Source organism: Bufo bufo, chromosome 11 (assembly GCF_905171765.1).
Source record: "Bufo bufo chromosome 11, aBufBuf1.1, whole genome shotgun sequence".
Taxonomy (NCBI): Eukaryota; Metazoa; Chordata; class Amphibia; order Anura; family Bufonidae; genus Bufo; species Bufo bufo.
The window spans coordinates 47,263,917-47,282,889 of record NC_053399.1 but is presented as its reverse complement, the minus strand read 5'-3'; the positions used below and the strand labels follow the sequence as shown (position 1 = coordinate 47,282,889).

General features: G+C 43.3%; 1 protein-coding gene across 1 annotated transcript; it reads left to right on the top strand.

Annotated features, from left to right (window-relative positions):
• Nucleotides 1–185: 185 nt before the first annotated feature.
• On the top strand, nt 186–17,856 carry SRP54 (signal recognition particle 54). The gene is made up of 16 exons (XM_040412564.1): nt 186–397; nt 6,495–6,601; nt 8,010–8,101; nt 8,241–8,325; nt 9,172–9,276; nt 9,364–9,430; nt 10,335–10,392; nt 10,516–10,666; nt 11,656–11,804; nt 12,233–12,333; nt 12,698–12,784; nt 13,037–13,110; nt 14,904–15,012; nt 15,456–15,626; nt 15,738–15,833; nt 17,414–17,856. The coding sequence occupies exons 2-16, from the start codon at nt 6,524–6,526 to the stop codon at nt 17,503–17,505; spliced, it is 1,515 nt and encodes a 504-aa protein (XP_040268498.1). The 5' UTR covers nt 186–397; nt 6,495–6,523; the 3' UTR covers nt 17,506–17,856.
• Nucleotides 17,857–18,973: the final 1,117 nt, after the last annotated feature.

Below are 18,973 nucleotides of genomic sequence, written 5' to 3'. Positions count from 1 at the left end.
TCCAAGTGTTTTACAGCAGGATTTTATTTTAATTAACCAACGAGGTACGCAGCAACCGGCGCCCCTCCGAAAGCAGGAACGGTTATTAGCTTCCCCTGCGGCAAGAGGATCGAATTTTAAGTAACACCGGAAGTCCTTCTCGGTCTCTGAGCCGGAAGTAGAAGGCTGAGTCAAAGGTCAAAGGTTGCCTGCATATGGTGACGTTTCCTATAGACCGGAAGTTGCTGGGTTCTACCGTCTGGTTGCGGATTCCGTGCGGTTCTGTTTAGAATCTGGTCGTGGTTTCCAAGAACTGAAACCAGGGGAGGCGAAGTGGAGGCGCCGTCCCGTAGGGGGCGGAAGGTACAGCTCTAATCGACCGACAGGATACCCGGAGAAGGGGCTCGTTCTACGAAGGGTAAGCATATGTGGGCAGGAGGCTCCCAGCAGCTATGGGATTACAGGGGCTTCTCATCGCCCTTTATATGCTGGACCTGCAGAGAGTTGTCAGACTTCATAGAGGTGATCATGGGAGAGGATGTGTGGTAGTGGGGGTCTGGTCGTGGGGGAGAGGAGGGGATTGTGATCATCCTCGTCATACCAAAGGATAATGGTGACTTTTCAAGACGATCGGATACTTTTTCCCCACAGTAATAGCAGTCAGTGCTGGAGCTGTATGTTTAGTGCAGAGAGGAAACTTCTCTGACTTGGCTCAAACATCTGAGTCCATGTAGATGTTTCTCATGGGTCACCGCCCTATAAAAGCTGATTTGAGGCCTGATGAAGCATAAGCGTATGTTCACACGGACTAATGTTCACACAGATTTTAGGAGCAAAAACTGAGTCAAACTGCTTTCCAGTGGGAACTTCCATTGCTGTTCATGCAGCCAGTTTTTTTTTGTACAATTGAAATCAGCAAAACGCCTATGCAAACTTCATGTAAAAACTGCCTCAGGGTACCCGCGGGGCTGATAAGTAGTTGGACGCGCAGCACGCCAAGCCGCAAATCCGTGGCAGAAATCTCTGATTTCTGCCGGGTTTCCATACCAACCCACTTCAAATTTTTACGATCTATATTTTTTGGACGAGTGAATCGACTCTAAGAGGAGTGATCGGTTCTCATCGTCATCGTAAGGGGAAGTCTCTGCCCAATTCAGCAATCTTGTGTCACAGAAAAGCGTGTGGTTTACCGCACTATTGGCACTTGCGCTGTAATATACCGTGTGGCTACCTATCTACGACATCATGGACAGATACGGCGTTCTCTGCGTTTGTGAGGATCGGAGCTGTACAGCAATGTGGTCTCCCTTGTGCTGTGTAGGGACATGATGCCCTTGGCTTCTGTATTTGAACTCTGACCTTAACCGCTGTTTGATTTGAGATAATGATGATACCAAGCTGATTTTGAGAGGCGAGCGTCGTCAACCCCAGTTTCCTCTGAAGAAGCTAAGGACTGTGCTGCTGCATTGCACTTGGCCCCCACCTGTGAATGCTCATAGGCTAGTATCAGGGGCAGTGCATCGCTAACCTGTAGCATATCTTTCCTAGATGCTGAGTATGGCAAATCTCTTTGCTCAATACAATATGCTTCCAATTTTGGAAGGTTTAGATATTTAAAGAGAACCGGTCACTACAAAATGCAGCGCGGTCTGCAAGTAAGGCTACTTTCACACCTGCGTTCAGGTGTCCGCTCGTGAGCTCCGTTTGAAGGGGCTCACAAGCGGCCCTGAACGCAGCCGTCCAGCTCTAATGCATTCTCAGTGGAGGCGGATCCGCTCAGAATGCATCAGTCTGCCAGCGTTCAGCCTCCGCTCAGCAAGCGGACACCTGAACGCTGCTTGCAGCGTTCGGGTGTCCGCCTGGCCGTGCGGAGGCGAGCGGAGACGTCCAGACTTATAATGGAAGTCAATGGGGACGGATCCGCTTGAAGATGACACAATATGGCTCAATCTTCAAGCGGATCCGTCCCCCATTGACTTTCAATGTAAAGTCTGAACGGATCCGCTCAGGCTACTTTCAGACTTAGAAATTTTTCTAAGTTATAATGCAGACGGATCCGTTCTGAACGGATACAAACGTCTGCATTATAGGAGCGGATCCGTCTGATGAAACATCAGACGGACCCGCTCCGAACGCTAGTGTGAAAGTAGCCTAAAACGTGTCATTTATACATTTAACTTAATACTCTTTCTGAGTCTGGTTGTACACGGAGAAGGTGTTATGTGACTGATCTGGCTATCTATGTATACACACTTACACAGAGAATACTATCAATCACTGATAACGCCTCCCCGTGTACAGCTATCAGTGACTGACAGCTATATCTGTATACACACTTACACAGAGAGTGCTTTCAATCACTGACACCACCTCCCTGTGTACAGCTATCAGTGACTGACAGCTATCTCTGTATACACATGGTGTCAGTGAAGTTCTATGGGATCTATAAGTAGGTAAGTCAAGTTCTCCAACTCCAGACTCAACAGGCACTGGGGTATATACAATAGCACTGTCCTGCTGGAACAGTAAAGAAGTTACTCAGTGTTGGTGGAAGTACTCAGTTATCTATTGTGGCATTGTATGCGATCTTCACTAGTTAGGCGCTCGGCCATTTGAGATAATGGCCCAGAGTATTATGTTTTCTCCACCAAAATCTACATAGTCTTGGAATCCACCAAATTCAGACTTGCCTGTATCACCATCTGATAATGCTGCATGATATGTTGATTTACAGACAATGTATCCACAGCCCCAGAGTTTATAGGCTGTGTGGTCGAGGGCTTATGAATGGGTGTGTGGCATTAAGTACCCAATCCATAAAGCCCCTTATGATCAGGTCCTCCACAGGTGCTTTCCCTGGACAATAATGGCATTTATTGGTCACCATCAACACAGTGACTTGTTGGAAAAGTGGCATCTTATATTTGAAGATTGAATGTCGGCTTGAGGTTTTTTTCTGTGTGGCCTAATTGTAAGGGAAACGGGGGGGGGGGGGGGGTAAAACCTTCCCCACACACCCTTATAAATTTGTCCTTTTTATTTCCCATTCTTTTTGAATGCACTCCTGATTTGTGCTCAAAGAACTCAATGTGTGACTTCGACCACTGGATGTAAACAATAATGGTTCCATTTACTGATGGCAAGCAGAGATCTTGAAAATAGTTAGGAATTGAGCCATGAATCCTGCTTGTGAGTCCCCATCTATTAAATGTGGAGAGCTGCTGAAGAAAAAAAAATGCTTTTGTTCTGGTGTCTTCTGCTTATCCATGTATTATACTAAATTGTATCTGAAGTGGCGGCTGCAAGGGGATGTTTTGTAGTCTGGTCCAAATTGATGGAAGGCAGGACCAACACAAGTAGGTGAGGCCAGCAATACCATATTGTGGCACATTATACCACCCCAATAGAGCCAGATACCACAGTCCATCACAAAATACATCCCCAAAACGTCCATTGGCGGGTAGTGATGAGGACTCAGGCGGCCCCCTGGCCTCCAAGAAATTTCCTTGTAAGGTCTATAGCCAATCTGCCCCTGGCTGTTCAACAGGGGTTTACGTCTAGAGATGAGCTAACCGTTTGAGTTTCAGTTTTCCAAGTTTTTTAAGAAGTTCGATTTGGACCTGCCCCCTCCCCCGGCTTCCCAAAGTTCTTAAATGCAGTGACCGCAATAGTAAATCATATTGGATGGACACTGACGTACATACCCTGTATTGGGATTTGTTACTCACATCTTTTGAGGTCGCTATTACTGTTGCATTTTGTCATAGTTGGAGAGTCCGTATTTGAGGTGGTGTGTAACTGTCTGTTTGTCCCCACCCGTTCACAATCATGTACTGTGAATAATAATTTTAACATTTGTTATTAATAAACTTTACATTTTATGACCTATTATTGGTATGTTTTGCACTCATTTCTGTGGTTTATCTAAGTATTTGGAGTGTGCCGTTTATTTGAGACCGCATGGTGATTTAAGTAGTGACATGATGGCAGTAGGAGCCGTACGAACACATGATGGCAGACGTCAACAGTGGCAGGATGGGGCACCGTCAGCAAGGCCAGACCTAGAAAAGGGGGGGGGGGGGGGTTGTGCTGGACAATGGCGAAGGACAACTTGGTCTGTTTGGGTGTCATCGTGCCCCCTGCGGCGCTGAAAATCCTCTCCGAGATGACACTGGCTGGGCAAGAAAGAAAACCGAGGTTATACAGGGCCAGTGCCAGCCACTGTTCTAGTCTGCCTGCCCAGAAGTCCATGGGGTCAGGGAATAAGGTATGTGCCGGAGACAGGCCAGAATGTAGGTAGGCCTGAACCTGCGTGTCGAGGCGGGAGATCTTGGCTTGCTAATGTGCCTGGAGCGGCACTGTTCTATCATGTTGAGCCTGAACTGGCAGCTGCGGCCTCTGCTGCTTGAGGGAAGTGGGTGACTCTGCGGAAGGGACTCTCTTTCAGACATGCTGGAGGCAGGCGTCTGCTTGCAGAAAGCGGGGACAAGATGCGTATTGAGTGTTTCCTGGTAACAACGTAATTTGGCCTTCCTTTCTGTGGAAGGAAAACATTCCCCCATTTTGCTTTGTGAGCAAGAGTCTAAAAACATGGCTATCCAGTAATCATCAGACTGCTTGATGCGAATGATACACAGGTCACTGCATAAACAAGCAAGCATACAGCTCACCGTTTTGGCCAGCGTGCCCGAGGAGCCACTTTTTTCGGCTCTGTCCCCCACTGAGACGATTGGTGGTTGTAACCAGTGTCACCGTCATCAGCAGCATCCTCCTCCTCCTCCATGGGTGTTTCTCCTTGTGGGTCCCCAACAGCTACAAGGCGGACAACAAGATGTATTAGCTGTTCTTCTTCCACCATCGTCCCTTAATGCATGAGCATCAGTGTCTTCTCTAAGATAAATATGAGGGGGATGAGATCTTTCATGCCGCAGTTGTCCCTGCTGATAAATTTTGTGGCCTCTTCGGAGGGCTTCTGCACCCATGAGGCGTCTCTGATGAGCTGCCACTGCCTGACCTCGAAACAACACATGCTTCCTCCTGGACATTGCCAGCACCTCGTGCAAGTCAGAGCGTTGCACGATCAGGTTAATGATGTGTTCTTTCCCTCCGATTCGGCACAGCCCTTGTCACTGACCATCTTGCCCGGTTGGAGTCGGTGGGGTGAAAGCCAGCTGCATATTTGCCTCTTGATGCACATTAGCAACTGCTCGCCTGTGTAGCTACTCTCTCCTAGCCGATCAGCTCCAACACCGGCAACACTTGACACGTGTGATAGGAAAAAGGGGTAGTGGGATCGATTATATGCCCTGCTGCTGTTGGAGACGGGGAGGATGTCCATGGGGGAAGCGGATAAGTGCCTGGTGTGGGAGCCAGTGTGACACAATTGTGGAGGGACGAAAGGGATTTGGCATTGTTGCTGGGGTGCCTCGCCAATGGCGCAAAAAACATTGACCCATTGGGCCGTGAAAGACATGTACTGTACCTGCCCATGGAGTGCAACATAGTGACAACCAGAAGAGTTTGCAAGTATCTTTTCTGGAACATAAAGACAAAGAGGTGCAATTAAATATCCTTCCCTTTCTACAAACACCTTGAAGACACTTCTGTTGACAATTTACCTTGGGAATGATGCAGTATTGGTGCCACTAACAGATTTGTGCGTTCAAATACTCAGATTCTGAAAAACAGCTTTTTCGGTGTAAAATGCAAGTTGTCAGAACCGCTGACAGACCCCTATTACGCTTTGAATAATAATAATTAGAAACCACACATGCTGCACAAAACTCATGCAGTAGGAAATCGCTTCGAAACCTGCAGCAAAAACTGCACGACGAGCATGGAGATTTCACCCTCTACATTTTACTGCTATTCCATAATATAAGAAATCCGCAGAGATTTTGTTGCTCGGTGTATTGTCAGTGTAGATGTATGCAGAAAGCTTGGCTCAATGGCTTTAACTTATTCCAGTAAGAAAAGAGTCTTGGAGTCCCTAGCCCTAGTGAGTGGGCTACCAATGTGCTATGCCAGGATTAGCGGAGCGGCTCCTGCCTGTGACCGCTTCGCTAAGCTAAAAGTCCTGCATGTAAGCCTTTAGCTTAGCGAAGTGGGCTCAGGCAGGAGCCGCTCCGCTCAGCTAATCCTGGCATGACACACTGTTACAGGGTACTGATGTGCTATGCCAGCATTTAGCCAACCTCAGTGGGCATAGGCAGGAGCAGCAAGGTGCGCTCCTGCCCATACACCATTCTCTGCGGCCCCATTGATACAGTGCAAGGAATCCGTACACCGCTGACAGGTCAGCGATGTGTGAGCATAGTAAATAGCGCGGTTGAAATCAGGACTTTATGTGCAAATTTCTTTAGTAAAAAGTCAAAATCAATTAACAAAGTATATTGGAAAAACTATTTTTAGGGCATTTGGGACAAAGTTGAATAAAAGTTTAGTTAGTCTTTTTAATATTTTTTTTATAATCTTTTTGGTCATGAAATAATGTAATCTCTCTAATTCTCTTGCAGGTGAGGGTGTGTAACTGACAACCGCCAAAATGGTTTTGGCAGACCTCGGACGGAAGATCACCTCGGCTCTGCGCTCTTTGAGCAATGCCACAATCATTAATGAAGAGGTGAGGCCTGCTGGGTGGAGTGTTTAATTCTGGTTAAAGCAACTCGGTGCAATCTATGGGCACCTTTAAAACGAAATTTCCATCACATGAGTAATGCATTGCGGAAGCTCGGATGTCAATTATAGAGCTAGGGTTACATACGCACTAGATAGCTGTCGGCTGAACACTCATTTGGCTATCTCTGACTCGCCCATCCACATGTATGCTTAGCTGAGGAGGAAAAGCCATTGATGTTGTGTCCACCTTGTGAGATTGTGTAGTGTGTGCACCCTCCTGCTGTAGGCTTGATATTCTAATAGTTCTGGCTCTACCGCTGCTTGGCCCATTAACCAGGGGCACAGTTAAATTATGTCATTGCTTTGTATAGTATGAAACGTGCATCAGAAATCCGGGACACACAGGCAGGTGACCCTCAAGCTTTTACCACAGTCCTGAATGTTGAATGTGGCAGTTCTGCCTGTGGCTTTGCAAGCAGCCACATGCCACAGTGTTAACATGTCCCTTCCCGGTGCAATCTGGAAATCTGTTCGGAAACAACCTTTTCCAGCTTGTAATCCATGGACAAAATTCACCCTATTCATGAAGATTTTTTTTAATGTTTGGTAGTGGGCAATATAAAAAATAAAGCAAAAACATTACTTGCTTTTTAAATGTCCTACCAATCCCACAACACCTCTCTCTCTTTACCCCATAGGCTTGCATTGGTCACATATCAATCACCTTTTACCAATCACTGGCCTCAGGTGTCATGTACCATTCATGAACACGTGATCACTGGTGCCGGTGACTGGCTGCAGAGGTCACATGAACTATGAATGACACGTGACCAATGCAATCCTACCGGGTATCAGAGAAGCAGTACCGGATCAGCAATATATTTTAAAAGGGGAGTATTTTTATTCTGCCACTTTTTTTTTTTTTTTTTTTTTTTCCACTTGGAGAACTCTTTTTAATCCAGTAACAAGTGGTGATGATATTAAATTTTTATTTATTTCTTAGTTCCTTATGCATGCGTAGTGGTTGCCTTCTAGTTTTGTAGAAACTCTGTTATACTGTAGTATTCTGCTAGTTTCAGGTTTTTCTGTACTATTAGAATACATCCACATAGGATCTGCCATGTTTTACAGTACAAGTGAAGTGGAACATATTTCATACACACAGAAAAAGCACTGTAAATGGACCTACAGTGCAGATTTCAAATCCACAGTATGTCAATTCATGCTGCAGTTTTCGCCATCAGCAATGCAGAGGGTAAAATCCACAGCAGAAAATCCCCATTCATGCCCCTACCGTCGGATGCCGATTCAAAGGAATTTCACTTTGTAGGACTAGAAATGTAAATCAAAATTGGTACAAAACGGTAAAATATTTTGACGCCTCTCACACATATGTTGTCTTTGTGTTTTAGGTGCTAGGTGCTATGCTGAAAGAAGTATGCACGGCCTTACTGGAAGCAGATGTCAACATCAAGCTTGTAAAGCAGCTAAGAGAAAATGTCAAGTAGGGCTCCATTATTTCACTCTAGGGGTCTGATGTTTTATTAAAATATGATATTGCTCATTTTTAAATTTCGCCCGGCGCTAACTATAGGGGATTGACTGCTGGATATGTAGGTAATTCATTACTGTCATCTCTCTAGGTCTGCCATCGATTTGGAAGAAATGGCATCTGGCCTCAATAAGAGGAAGATGATACAGCACGCTGTTTTTAAGGAACTGGTCAAGGTATTGGCTTCTGTGGATTTTTCTATGGTTTTTAACGAATCAGCATTAATTGAAGGACTTACCCCATTAGGCAGGGATAGGCAACCTTTGGCATTCCAGCTATCATATATTTGAAGGGGCTGTGGAGCTTCAATGATTGCCACATCCCCTTCATTTTATGGCAGTACAGGGGCTGTGAGAACCCTCTGCTCTGCTAGTTAGGATAAGCGGGCGCAGTACAGAAGCAAAATACAAGTTCGTAATTAAAACTTCAGTGTTTATTCACACATGATGTCAAAAACAAAACGTCACTTTTTTGCAGTGTTGGTGTTACTTCACACCCAATGGCAAGTTAATAAAACAAAACTCACCTTGGTGGCAGTTCTGCCTCAAAAAGTTCAAATACAGCCTTTAGGCGGCCTGTTCCCCTGACACACGGGTCTCCGCTCTCCAGCACAGGCTCCAGATCCCAGCACACAGACCTCCTGAGCTCCACAGTCAGACGGAGGTAATCCTCTCCACCTGGCAGTGCTAGCTGGTTTTATGCCTGGCAAAACCCAGCCTGGAATGTGGGGAGTAGTCACCCACCCAGCACTTTGACTACTCCCAGTAAGAGCCGTCCCAGATCAGCTATTACAGCCATGCTAAATACCAAGGTGTCAAACAGCAACTGCTGCTGACACATAAAAAACGGCTCTTACTCTACCGAGGCCAGGAACCTCGGTTACATGTACCTATCATCCACAATGATTCCTTGTACCTTCTTACACACACAAAAAAGAAAACGTGCATGAATGTAACGTGATTCTATGGCCTTAGAACCTACATGATAACACAACATTTTTGCTTGTCGCTCTTGCTCCACAGCTGGTAGATCCTGGAGTAAAAGCATGGACACCCACCAAAGGAAAACCAAATGTTATCATGTTTGTAGGATTGCAAGGAAGTGGAAAGACGACAACTTGTTCAAAGGTGAGAAATGTCTTTCTAGGCTTCTGCCCAGTAAATGGTCCATTATCTGGTTTACTGTAGTAACATCATTACTGTATTACTTTCTAGCTGGCATATTACTATCAGAGAAAAGGGTGGAAGACTTGCTTGATATGTGCAGATACATTCAGAGCAGGTGAGTGATGCTGCCAATTTAGTTAAGCATGAGAGTAGATCAGGGTGTCCCACTATACCAGGGATGGATTGGCCATTGGCCTTACAGGAACATTTCCCGGTGGGCCGAGGCCCAGGGAGCCGCCCAGGCCCCCATCTCTGCCGATTGCTGGGTCCATAATAAGCTATCAGTGGTAATTAAATCTGTGAGAATCAGATACTCATGTACCTGCCAAGTGACTTGTCCTCCTCAATTCAACTATGTCCCACATCTCCCCTCCTAAGCCCCCTGCTCCATCGCTTAATCAGAGAGGAACTGGAATAGGAGGAGAGAAAATGGCCTCTTGTGGTGGCCAACTCAGAGGGACATCTTTTGGGGCAATATATTGTGCGGCACTGTGACATGTGGTATTGCGGCGCAGCCTTCTGTCAATTTAGACCCTCCTACAATATGGGGCCACTTTTAGGTATTTTTATCCAGGGCCACTTTAGTTTCCCAATCCGCCCCTGCACTGTACTTTCTGAAACCTCTCACGGGGTTTCTAAGACTGGGTTCACAACACAATTGGGAATTATGTTCGGAGTATGCATTTGAACAGTACAACCAACCGTATTTCCTAAATAAATATAACTGTCTGCCATTGAGTCTCATTGCCTCCCATAGACGAGTATGCTTTTCAGGTCAGTTGAATCGAAGGTTTACCAGTGTATCCTGTCCATCCTTAGTCAGGAGGACACTTTTTTGTCTCTGCTCATTTCATGTAATGTTCAAGTATACTGTCAACCTAGTTTTACCTGGGACTTGTGGTCTGCTATAGGTTAAGAGCTGAAATTGACTTAAACCCATCCCAACGGTATACTTGTCATTACATTGTCTATTATACTGGACTACTAAATGCTACAAATCTGATTATCTTTATTTGCAGGCGCCTTTGATCAGCTGAAACAGAACGCTACAAAAGCCAGAATCCCTTTCTATGGCAGGTATGTGCATTTGTTCTTTCATGGAATAATCTTTATCAAACGAAGCGGACTGACAGCAGTGTTTGTTCATGATGCGTCTATCTGATTTTTTTTTTTTATGATTTTTTTTTTCCCATCTTGCAGTTATACAGAGATGGACCCAGTAAACATTGCTTACGAAGGTGTGGAGAAGTTCAAAAATGAAAACTTTGAAATTATTATTGTGGACACAAGTGGTCGACACAAGCAAGAAGATTCTCTCTTTGAAGAAATGCTTCAAGTTTCTAATGCCATAGTAAGGCAATTTCTCTAGTAGCTATGCACTTATTGTGTGTTAAGGGGGGTTTCTGGGACTTTAAATATTTAGGATCCTTAGGGTAGGTCATAAATATCTAATCGGCAGGGGTTCAACTCCTCCAATCAGCTGTTGGAAGGGGCTGAGCACTTCCTCTGCGGCCCCTTAAAACATCTGATCGTCAGCAGTACTGTAAGACGTACCCCTGCCAATCTGATATTGATGATCTATCCTGAGCATAGATCATCAGTATGAAGGTCCTTGAAACCCCATTAAACCAAGGGCATAAGCTGTATGAATGCTTTTCTAAGAATGCTCTAGATGTAACCTATTAACATGTATATATCAGAAAGTTGAGCAGGGAAATGCAGTACAAATCGAGTTTTTCAGCCTGAGTAAGGCAACCTGCCTTTGTGAGGAATCGTAAAACTGAGATTGTAATCTAGTGCTGGAAAATATTAGGAACATGTGTCTATGACACTAAGTGCCTTCTTCATTCCCACTCAGTGATGCCTCATTGCACAAGATGGCAAGCAGCAGGTGAATGGGGATGGAAAAAAATCGTAATGAGGTGTTGAAAATATGCTCTTTCATGTACAGACGTGTCCACCCTTTACCTTTGTTCAAATTTGGTTAAGGAAACCAATTCAATACAATATTGCGACATGCAAGCAAAAGCCTTGATGGGCTGGATGGCCACATGTAGACCTCTCAGGACAGAATATCACAAAATAATGTTCTTTTGAAAAGCTGGTTAACTCATCACTCATACCGGGATGGTAAGGAAGGACACATCTGTATGTACTCTATATATACTGCAGGAGTATTAATGAGTATTAAATTATCGTAATAAAAGTAATTAGATGCACAGTGAAAATATTTGAAACTTAGTATGAATACAATATTGGAAAGTAAAAGCCTATAAGGAACCCTAATCCATTCTAATAAATGTTTCATTGTTTCTTAATTTATTTTTTCCAAATACATAGCAACCAGATAACATTGTGTACGTTATGGACGCCTCAATCGGACAGGCTTGTGAATCTCAGGCCAAAGCTTTCAAAGATAAAGTAGATGTAGCATCAGTTATTGTGACCAAACTGGATGGTCACGCGAAAGGCGGAGGAGCTCTCAGTGCGTAAGTTAGCTTTTCCCTTTTTTATTTTTATTTTTTTTCCCTTTCCTAAGTTGCTTGCAGCAGCAGATTTGATATTATTTTATTTTTTATTTATTCAAAATAACCTCTCGAGACCACAAAGTATGTTGCTTGGCTATTTCCAGAAATCCTATAGAGAACGAATGGAACAGAACTGTGCATGCTCGACCAGCCAAGAGCCGTGGCCCCTTCAAACAGCTGATTTGTGTGGGGTCTTGTACCCCAATCGTTGGATACTGATGATCTATCCTACGGATAGGTCATCAGTAGCTTGAAATTGGACAACACTTTTAATATCCTTTATTTTTGTAACGATATTGTTTTATTTATATATATATATATATATATATATATATATATATATATATATATATAAATATAAATTTTTTTTTTTTTTTTTTTTTTTTTAGTGTTGCTGCTACAAAGAGCCCGATTATTTTCATTGGAACTGGAGAACATATTGATGACTTTGAGCCATTTAAAACACAGCCTTTTATCAGCAAACTCCTAGGTAAGTTATTTTATCGCTTCATGAGATTTTGTGGGGGCAACACTGTCACTAAACCAATAAATATGCATGCACCCCCAGTGACACACTGTTGTATTCTAATCCCATAAAGCCTTGTCTTGTTATTGCGTTGTCCTCCCTCCCTCCCCCCCGACATACTACGCCCCTTGCAGTTCACAGTAAATAAACCATTAAACTCCTGTCCGTATTCCCTATTAGGACTTGCATGTAATATATGGCTAGCCACAACATCCTTGCCAATAACAGCCAATGTTTTAAAGGACTGTTTTCCCACTTAAAGGTATTTAGTTGCTTTTAAAAAAAAATTATTTTAACGATCTTTTCTAACTTTTTTTGTTTCCTTCAGGAATGGGAGATATTGAAGGTTTGATTGATAAGGTGAATGAGTTGAAACTGGATGACAACGAAGCTCTGATAGAAAAATTAAAACATGGTAAGCAGAATGGAAATGAAGCTTGAGTGTCTATATCGGTGAGCAGTGTATTGTCCTGTATTTGAGAATACAAAATAACCAAAAACTATGTTTTAAGGCAAAAACATTTTTACCTGTGGTCTAAAAACGTGTTTTGTGGAAAGGTGACCTATTCACCCTTTTTGTAGCCTAGTCAGACAACACGCTCTAATTTTTACCTTTGAACTCTGAAATAAATTTTTAATGATCCCTTCTTTGTCATTATGTTCTAAGGTCAGTTCACACTTAGAGACATGTATGAACAGTTTCAAAATATCATGAAAATGGGTCCATTTAGCCAGATTTTGGTAAGTACTATTATCTAGTATGAAAATTGCAGTCAAGTATGCGGTAAATTAATCTGGATGAAAGCCAGCATTTATGCCGGAAAACCGTCGGATCCTATAATAGTAAGGATCTGGTGATGTGGCATTATCAGACTATGACGGACACAGACTACCGGATTAGTTTATCTCATATGTGAATCTAGCCGTAGAACATTTGTGATCATCATAAGCCAAAGACTTGTGTTGACACCGTGCCGTCCCCCGAACTCCAGGTTGTTTTGATACCAAAATTATGATTCGGTTTCAATACCATAAAAAAGTATTGCGATACTCGATACCATTCGATACCACGCAGAAAAATAAAAATACAAAAAAACCTTTTGATTATTTAAACATAAAACATTTATTGAATTAAACAGAAAAACCTCACTTACTATTTATGCGAGGCACATGGGGTCCAGTCCAAAAGCGTGTGCCTAGCCTGACAATAAAAATAAGTGACCCCCATCATGTTTAAAACATGATAGTGGCAGGATTGGGGTTAATGAGTCCCCAAATCTTGCTGGCTGCCTGATACATGGTTTTTTTCCCTGCCTTTATTTTGAGGCAGGCTTAGGCTAGGGCTACACTGCGACTTTTTGTAGTGCAACTGATTGATTTTAACTATTGAATGACTGCAGCAATCCAAATAAATGTGTGCAGTTGATTGCAATCTTATGGACTGCAGCTGTCATTCAATAGTTAAAATCAATCAGTCGCGCTACAAAAAGTCGCAGTGTAGCCCTAGCCTAATACTCTTGCACTGCTCACATATACACACTATGTAGTCACCCCCTATATCCCCCCCCCCCACTGTCACATACACTATGTAGTCACCCCCTATCCCCCCTCATACACACAATGCAGTGTCCCCCACCTTCCTCTTCCCGGGAAACTTAAGAGCCCAGGCAGAAGTACGTGTCTTTACTCTCCGCTATATACTGCAGACAGGGAGGGTCTATCCTCTGATTAGCTGACCCGACTTGCCTTCTCCTTTTTATTGGCTGAGCTGCTCGTCCTTCATTCCTGCTGCCCTGAATCACAGAAATACAGCGAGTGGCAGCGCCTGGGTAACCCTTTCCTTTCCAGATCGGAGCTGTCCCTGTTAACGCTTTCAGTGCAACACGGGAACTTCTAGTAACCTGTTTTGCACAGTTAAGCTACTAGAACTATCGGCCCTGCAGTGCTGCGCTGTCATTATCGTACACTGTGTATGGTAATGACAGCCCTGCTGTGCTCTTGTTATGATAATGAGAGCGCAGCAGGGTCAGCAGCCTGCGATATGTATTACAGACTGTAGCACACAGGGCAGGCAGCCCACTGCATAGTAAAAGCCCACGTCCCCCCTCCTGCATTAATTACCCGCCCATTCTGTGGGCTCAGCGGCGGCTGCGTCATAGGAGAGGGGGATTCCCTCCTTCTCCACTGTCTGGCCGGAGAGAACTTGCGCGGCACACGCCATGTTCTCTTATAAGAGGAGATACTAGGCTGCGCAGTAGCGCAGTCTAGTATCGAAGAAATGAACATGACAGTACCGAATCGATACTGGTGTAAAAGTATCGATTGGGTATCGAATTTTCGATACCCGAAACAACCCTACTCCAGGCATGAATACAAAAGTCTTTCACTTATACATGGCCTAGCTTTTGGCTCACAAAGCTGAAGAAAAGTAAAAACAAGTAAATTGTGAACTGCATTCCTAAACAGCCACACACTTTTATAGCTGCTATGAGTTTTGTAACTTTTCTAATTAATTCTTTGTATGTGTTTTAAAGGGCATGATTCCTGGTTTTGGACAAGATTTTATGAGCAAGGGTAATGAGCAAGAATCTATGGCACGACTTAAGAAACTCATGACGATAATGGATAGCATGAACGATCAGGGTAAGAGTATGTTCTAGCAAAGTGGGTACCTTGAGTTGAGCACAACTATGCACATGAGCCTAGGCTAGACTTATGTTAAAGGGATTGTCTCATCAAGATAACCTCTTTATGGCCAGGGACACGTGATGGAAAATTTAGCGGAATTTCTGCTGCATTTATTTTTTATTTTTTACACAGCATGTGGGTGAGAATTCAGAACTTCTGTACTGTACAATGGTGCCAGTTCATCTATTTGCTGGAAGGACATTTTGCTAGAGTCCGCCAGGGTGATATCTTTATGCCTTTTATAGGGAATTTAATCGGCGGTTGGCTTTTATAAACCTATTCATTTAATTTCAGTTCTTAGAAAACACACTGACAATAGAGTGTTGACAATGACAGGAAGCATCTTCTGTGGGGAACTCCACAGCAGTAGCCATAAATTTGGTATTTGTTTCCTCTAGAACTCGATAACACGGATGGTGCCAAACTCTTCAGTAAGCAACCCGGGAGAATTCAGAGAGTGGCCAGAGGATCGGGAGTGTCTGCAAGAGATGTACAGGAACTCTTAGCACAATACACAAAGTTTGCACAAATGGTCAAGAAAATGGGTGGCATCAAAGGACTCTTCAAAGGTAAGTGTACAGCACACAACGTACTTGTGTCCACTGATTTAACCCTTCAGTATTGTGCAGTGTTCTGAACTGTATTGCATTACCTGTAACTTCTACTGTTTAACTTTCTAGGTGGTGACATGTCGAAAAATGTAAATTCTTCACAAATGGCCAAACTAAATCAGCAAATGGCAAAAATGATGGATCCTAGAGTTTTACAACACATGGGTAAGTGCTACCATTCACATCTATATGTATTTGAGTACCCTAACTTATAATATATAGCAGTGATGGCGAACATTTTACAGACCGAGTGCCCAAACTGCATCCCAATACCTACTTATTTATCGCAAAGTGCCAACACGGCAATTCAACCAATATAGTATATCTTCCATGTACGTAATCATTTAGCTATAGCCTGCCTACATTCAGTGCGCTGCCTGCACTGTTCATAGTGCGCCCTGCGCTGATGAATGGTAGGAAAAGCCTAAGGCATATTGGTACACCATATACTTTTTTCAGGGTGCGGGTGCCCACAGAGAGGACTCTGAGTGCCACCTCTGGCACCCATGCCATAGGTTCGCCACCACTGATATATAGCATTGGAAAAATATTTTATATTCCACTAATAGCTGATCTCTGGGGGTTAGAGAAACCAAGTTTGGGGAGATCAGTTGGTCATTTTATGAAATGGTTGCCAAGATGGGACAACCCTAACCACTAAGAAAAGTATTTGCTACTGTCTTCTGGCATCGGTGCTGTATGTGTATGAAATTTATAGGACTTGTATTAATTTTTCCATCTCCTGGCAGAAATGTGTTTGACAGTGTAGACCCACCTTGAAGAATAGTTTACAAGTTGATACTTCTGATCTAGTTACACCCTATATTAGAGCCCTGTATTAGGGCACGTTCAGACAATGGATTTACACATTGAAAAATAAATCCAACAACAAAATAGTATCGGAAATCTAAGGCTGTGTTCACATCACATTTTTGTCCCACAATTAAGGTATGCACATCACCTATATGTTAAATATATGCCATACAGTGGCATCTGTCAACATACAATTCAATTGTTAAAAGAAAAAAAGTTTTGTTGCTGGACTCTGCAGGATGGAAAGGTGTAGTGTATTATGCTTTGGCATCTCCCCCTTCCCACCAACGTATATGTTGAACATAGGACAAAAACGTGACGCGAACAGCCCCTACGATGGGATGTCTCAGACTTCTGCCATGGATTTGTTATTGGTTTAGCTCTGTTGCTAAACTGCATTAAGAAGTATGAAAAATTAGCTTATAGCCCACATAGACATCTAGCAGTTTAACCACTTAACAGTTTATGTCCAAATCACAGCATTATCTCCATTACATCAGGAGATATAGCTGTTAGAAATTGAGTCAGGAGTGAAAGCAGTGAAACCTGCTTTTACTTTCACTGCCAGTTTTGGGAGGGTTTTTCCAATTTTAATGTGTTTGTTAGGAGGTTAATTCATTTCCACAATGCAGTGCTCTGTGCTGCATTGCATGATGGTGGATCCCCCATTAGGCCGATTTGTGCTATTCTGAGGGGGACAGGTATTTTATACAACTATTTAGTATTCCGTAAGGCCAATCATAGTGATTGTTATGCGGTGAAAAATGTGGTTTTACTGAAGGTTGCTGTGTTTTTCATATTGATTGTTAAAGACAATGAAGAAAATGTTTTAAAAGTCTAATGTCTCTGCAGGTTTTCAGCTGCTACATGTAAACCCCCCCTCTGAGTACTAAAACTGATTCATTAACCTATTTCTGATTTTTGATTTGCAGGTGGAATGGCCGGCCTGCAGTCTATGATGAGACAGTTTCAACAGGGAGCAGCTGGGAACATGAAAGGAATGATGGGATTTAACAACATGTAGCCAAACCTTTTGCCTTTCTGATCAGAGGATCCCTCAAATAGCATCTTTGCTAGAAAGGTAGCGGTGTCACTTCTGGAAGGCCATGAAATAAAATGGAGCTGGACGCTAAGATGCGATCCTTGTTCGGGGTCATCCTTGTCATTTTGTTGGCTTCTTACTTCCACTTCAAATAATGACAAGGAAATCCGATTTTAAATTATATCGCAAATTAATTTAAGTTTTTGAAGAGATAGAAGATGTTTAAAAAGACAATATTTACAACCAATGTTAACCTCTTTGTATACTTCATCACTGGCAGTTTCCTGGAAAATTGTCCACTGTAAAATAAATTTCTTAATGGTTGTAGTTTGATCGTTGACTTTCATTTGTGATGATAATGATTGGTGCTGTGCCGCATTTTCCACCTCATTACAGCTTGATGCAAATGTTTTTTGAGATTAAACTTTCATTGCCTGATTCAGTCATATTGACTCATCTAGGCAGACCCTTACATAAAAGTGAAAACTGCCCACTTCTGTGCTTTCATCGGTGGTTGCTTGCCACTTAAAGCACTGTTGTGATCTGGCAGCAATTTTGGCATTGTCACGTGTGCTGTAGGTGGCTGATCAGTACCCGTGGTTGGAACGTCATCAATGACATCGCGTTTCTGGACAACGTAGTGTGTGCAACACAGAGGAAAGAAGAGTACTTGCCCTGTTCTACAACACAATATTGTAGAATATCTTATCGACACGAGAACAACCCTCACTACATTATTATTCCTGACCCCCATTGCAAGCAGCCAAAAAGGAGGGTGAGCTGCAATACCTGGTAAGTTCACAGAACAGTACTGCCAGGAAATATAGAATGATTTATAATGCTTTGTGTCCCTGCCAGACCTAGGATCTACTGAAATTGTGCTGATGGCGTTATGTCTCTACAATTCATAGATCCGAGGTCTGGCAGGGACACACAGCATTATAAATCATTAGAATGCTGTGCGATCCTGTCCGAGGAGCAGAGTTCAGAATGAGGCCTTACTCCTATGCAATCAGGAACCAGACATAGTGGAAATTCTATAGCACTGTGTGTGAGCACTAAAATATGGGTGCAATGCTTCCAGTGGTTGGACTTCAAAACCCAATGCTAGAGCATATAAATGTCATTCATCAAAAATCATATCAAAATAAGTGCACTTGTACGTGAGAGAATTTTTCTAAGTGTGGCTTGGAGACCAAGACCGTGAGCATGCCCAGTTTTTTGCAGTGCGGAGGCACGAACCGAAATCCCATGGAAGCGCTCCGTACTGCTTCCGATCCATGCCCACCACTCTGTATCTTGAGGATTGCAGACCCATTCAAGTCAATAGGCGCGCATCTGTGATACGGAGTGCACACTGCCCGTGCCCGTATATTGCGGTCTGCAATACAGGCACGGGTCATACTGTCAAACTATATCTTTTATATAAAATATAAATATTTTATATAAG

Coding starts and splice junctions, on each gene's coding strand:
- SRP54 (XM_040412564.1), top strand. CDS start 6,524: ATGGTTTTGGCAGACCTCGGACGGAAGATCACCTCGGCTCTGCGCTCT. Junction 9,277..9,363: donor AGACGACAACTTGTTCAAAG/GTGAGAAATGTC, acceptor ATTACTTTCTAG/CTGGCATATTACTATCAGAG. Junction 15,834..17,413: donor TAGAGTTTTACAACACATGG/GTAAGTGCTACC, acceptor TTTGATTTGCAG/GTGGAATGGCCGGCCTGCAG.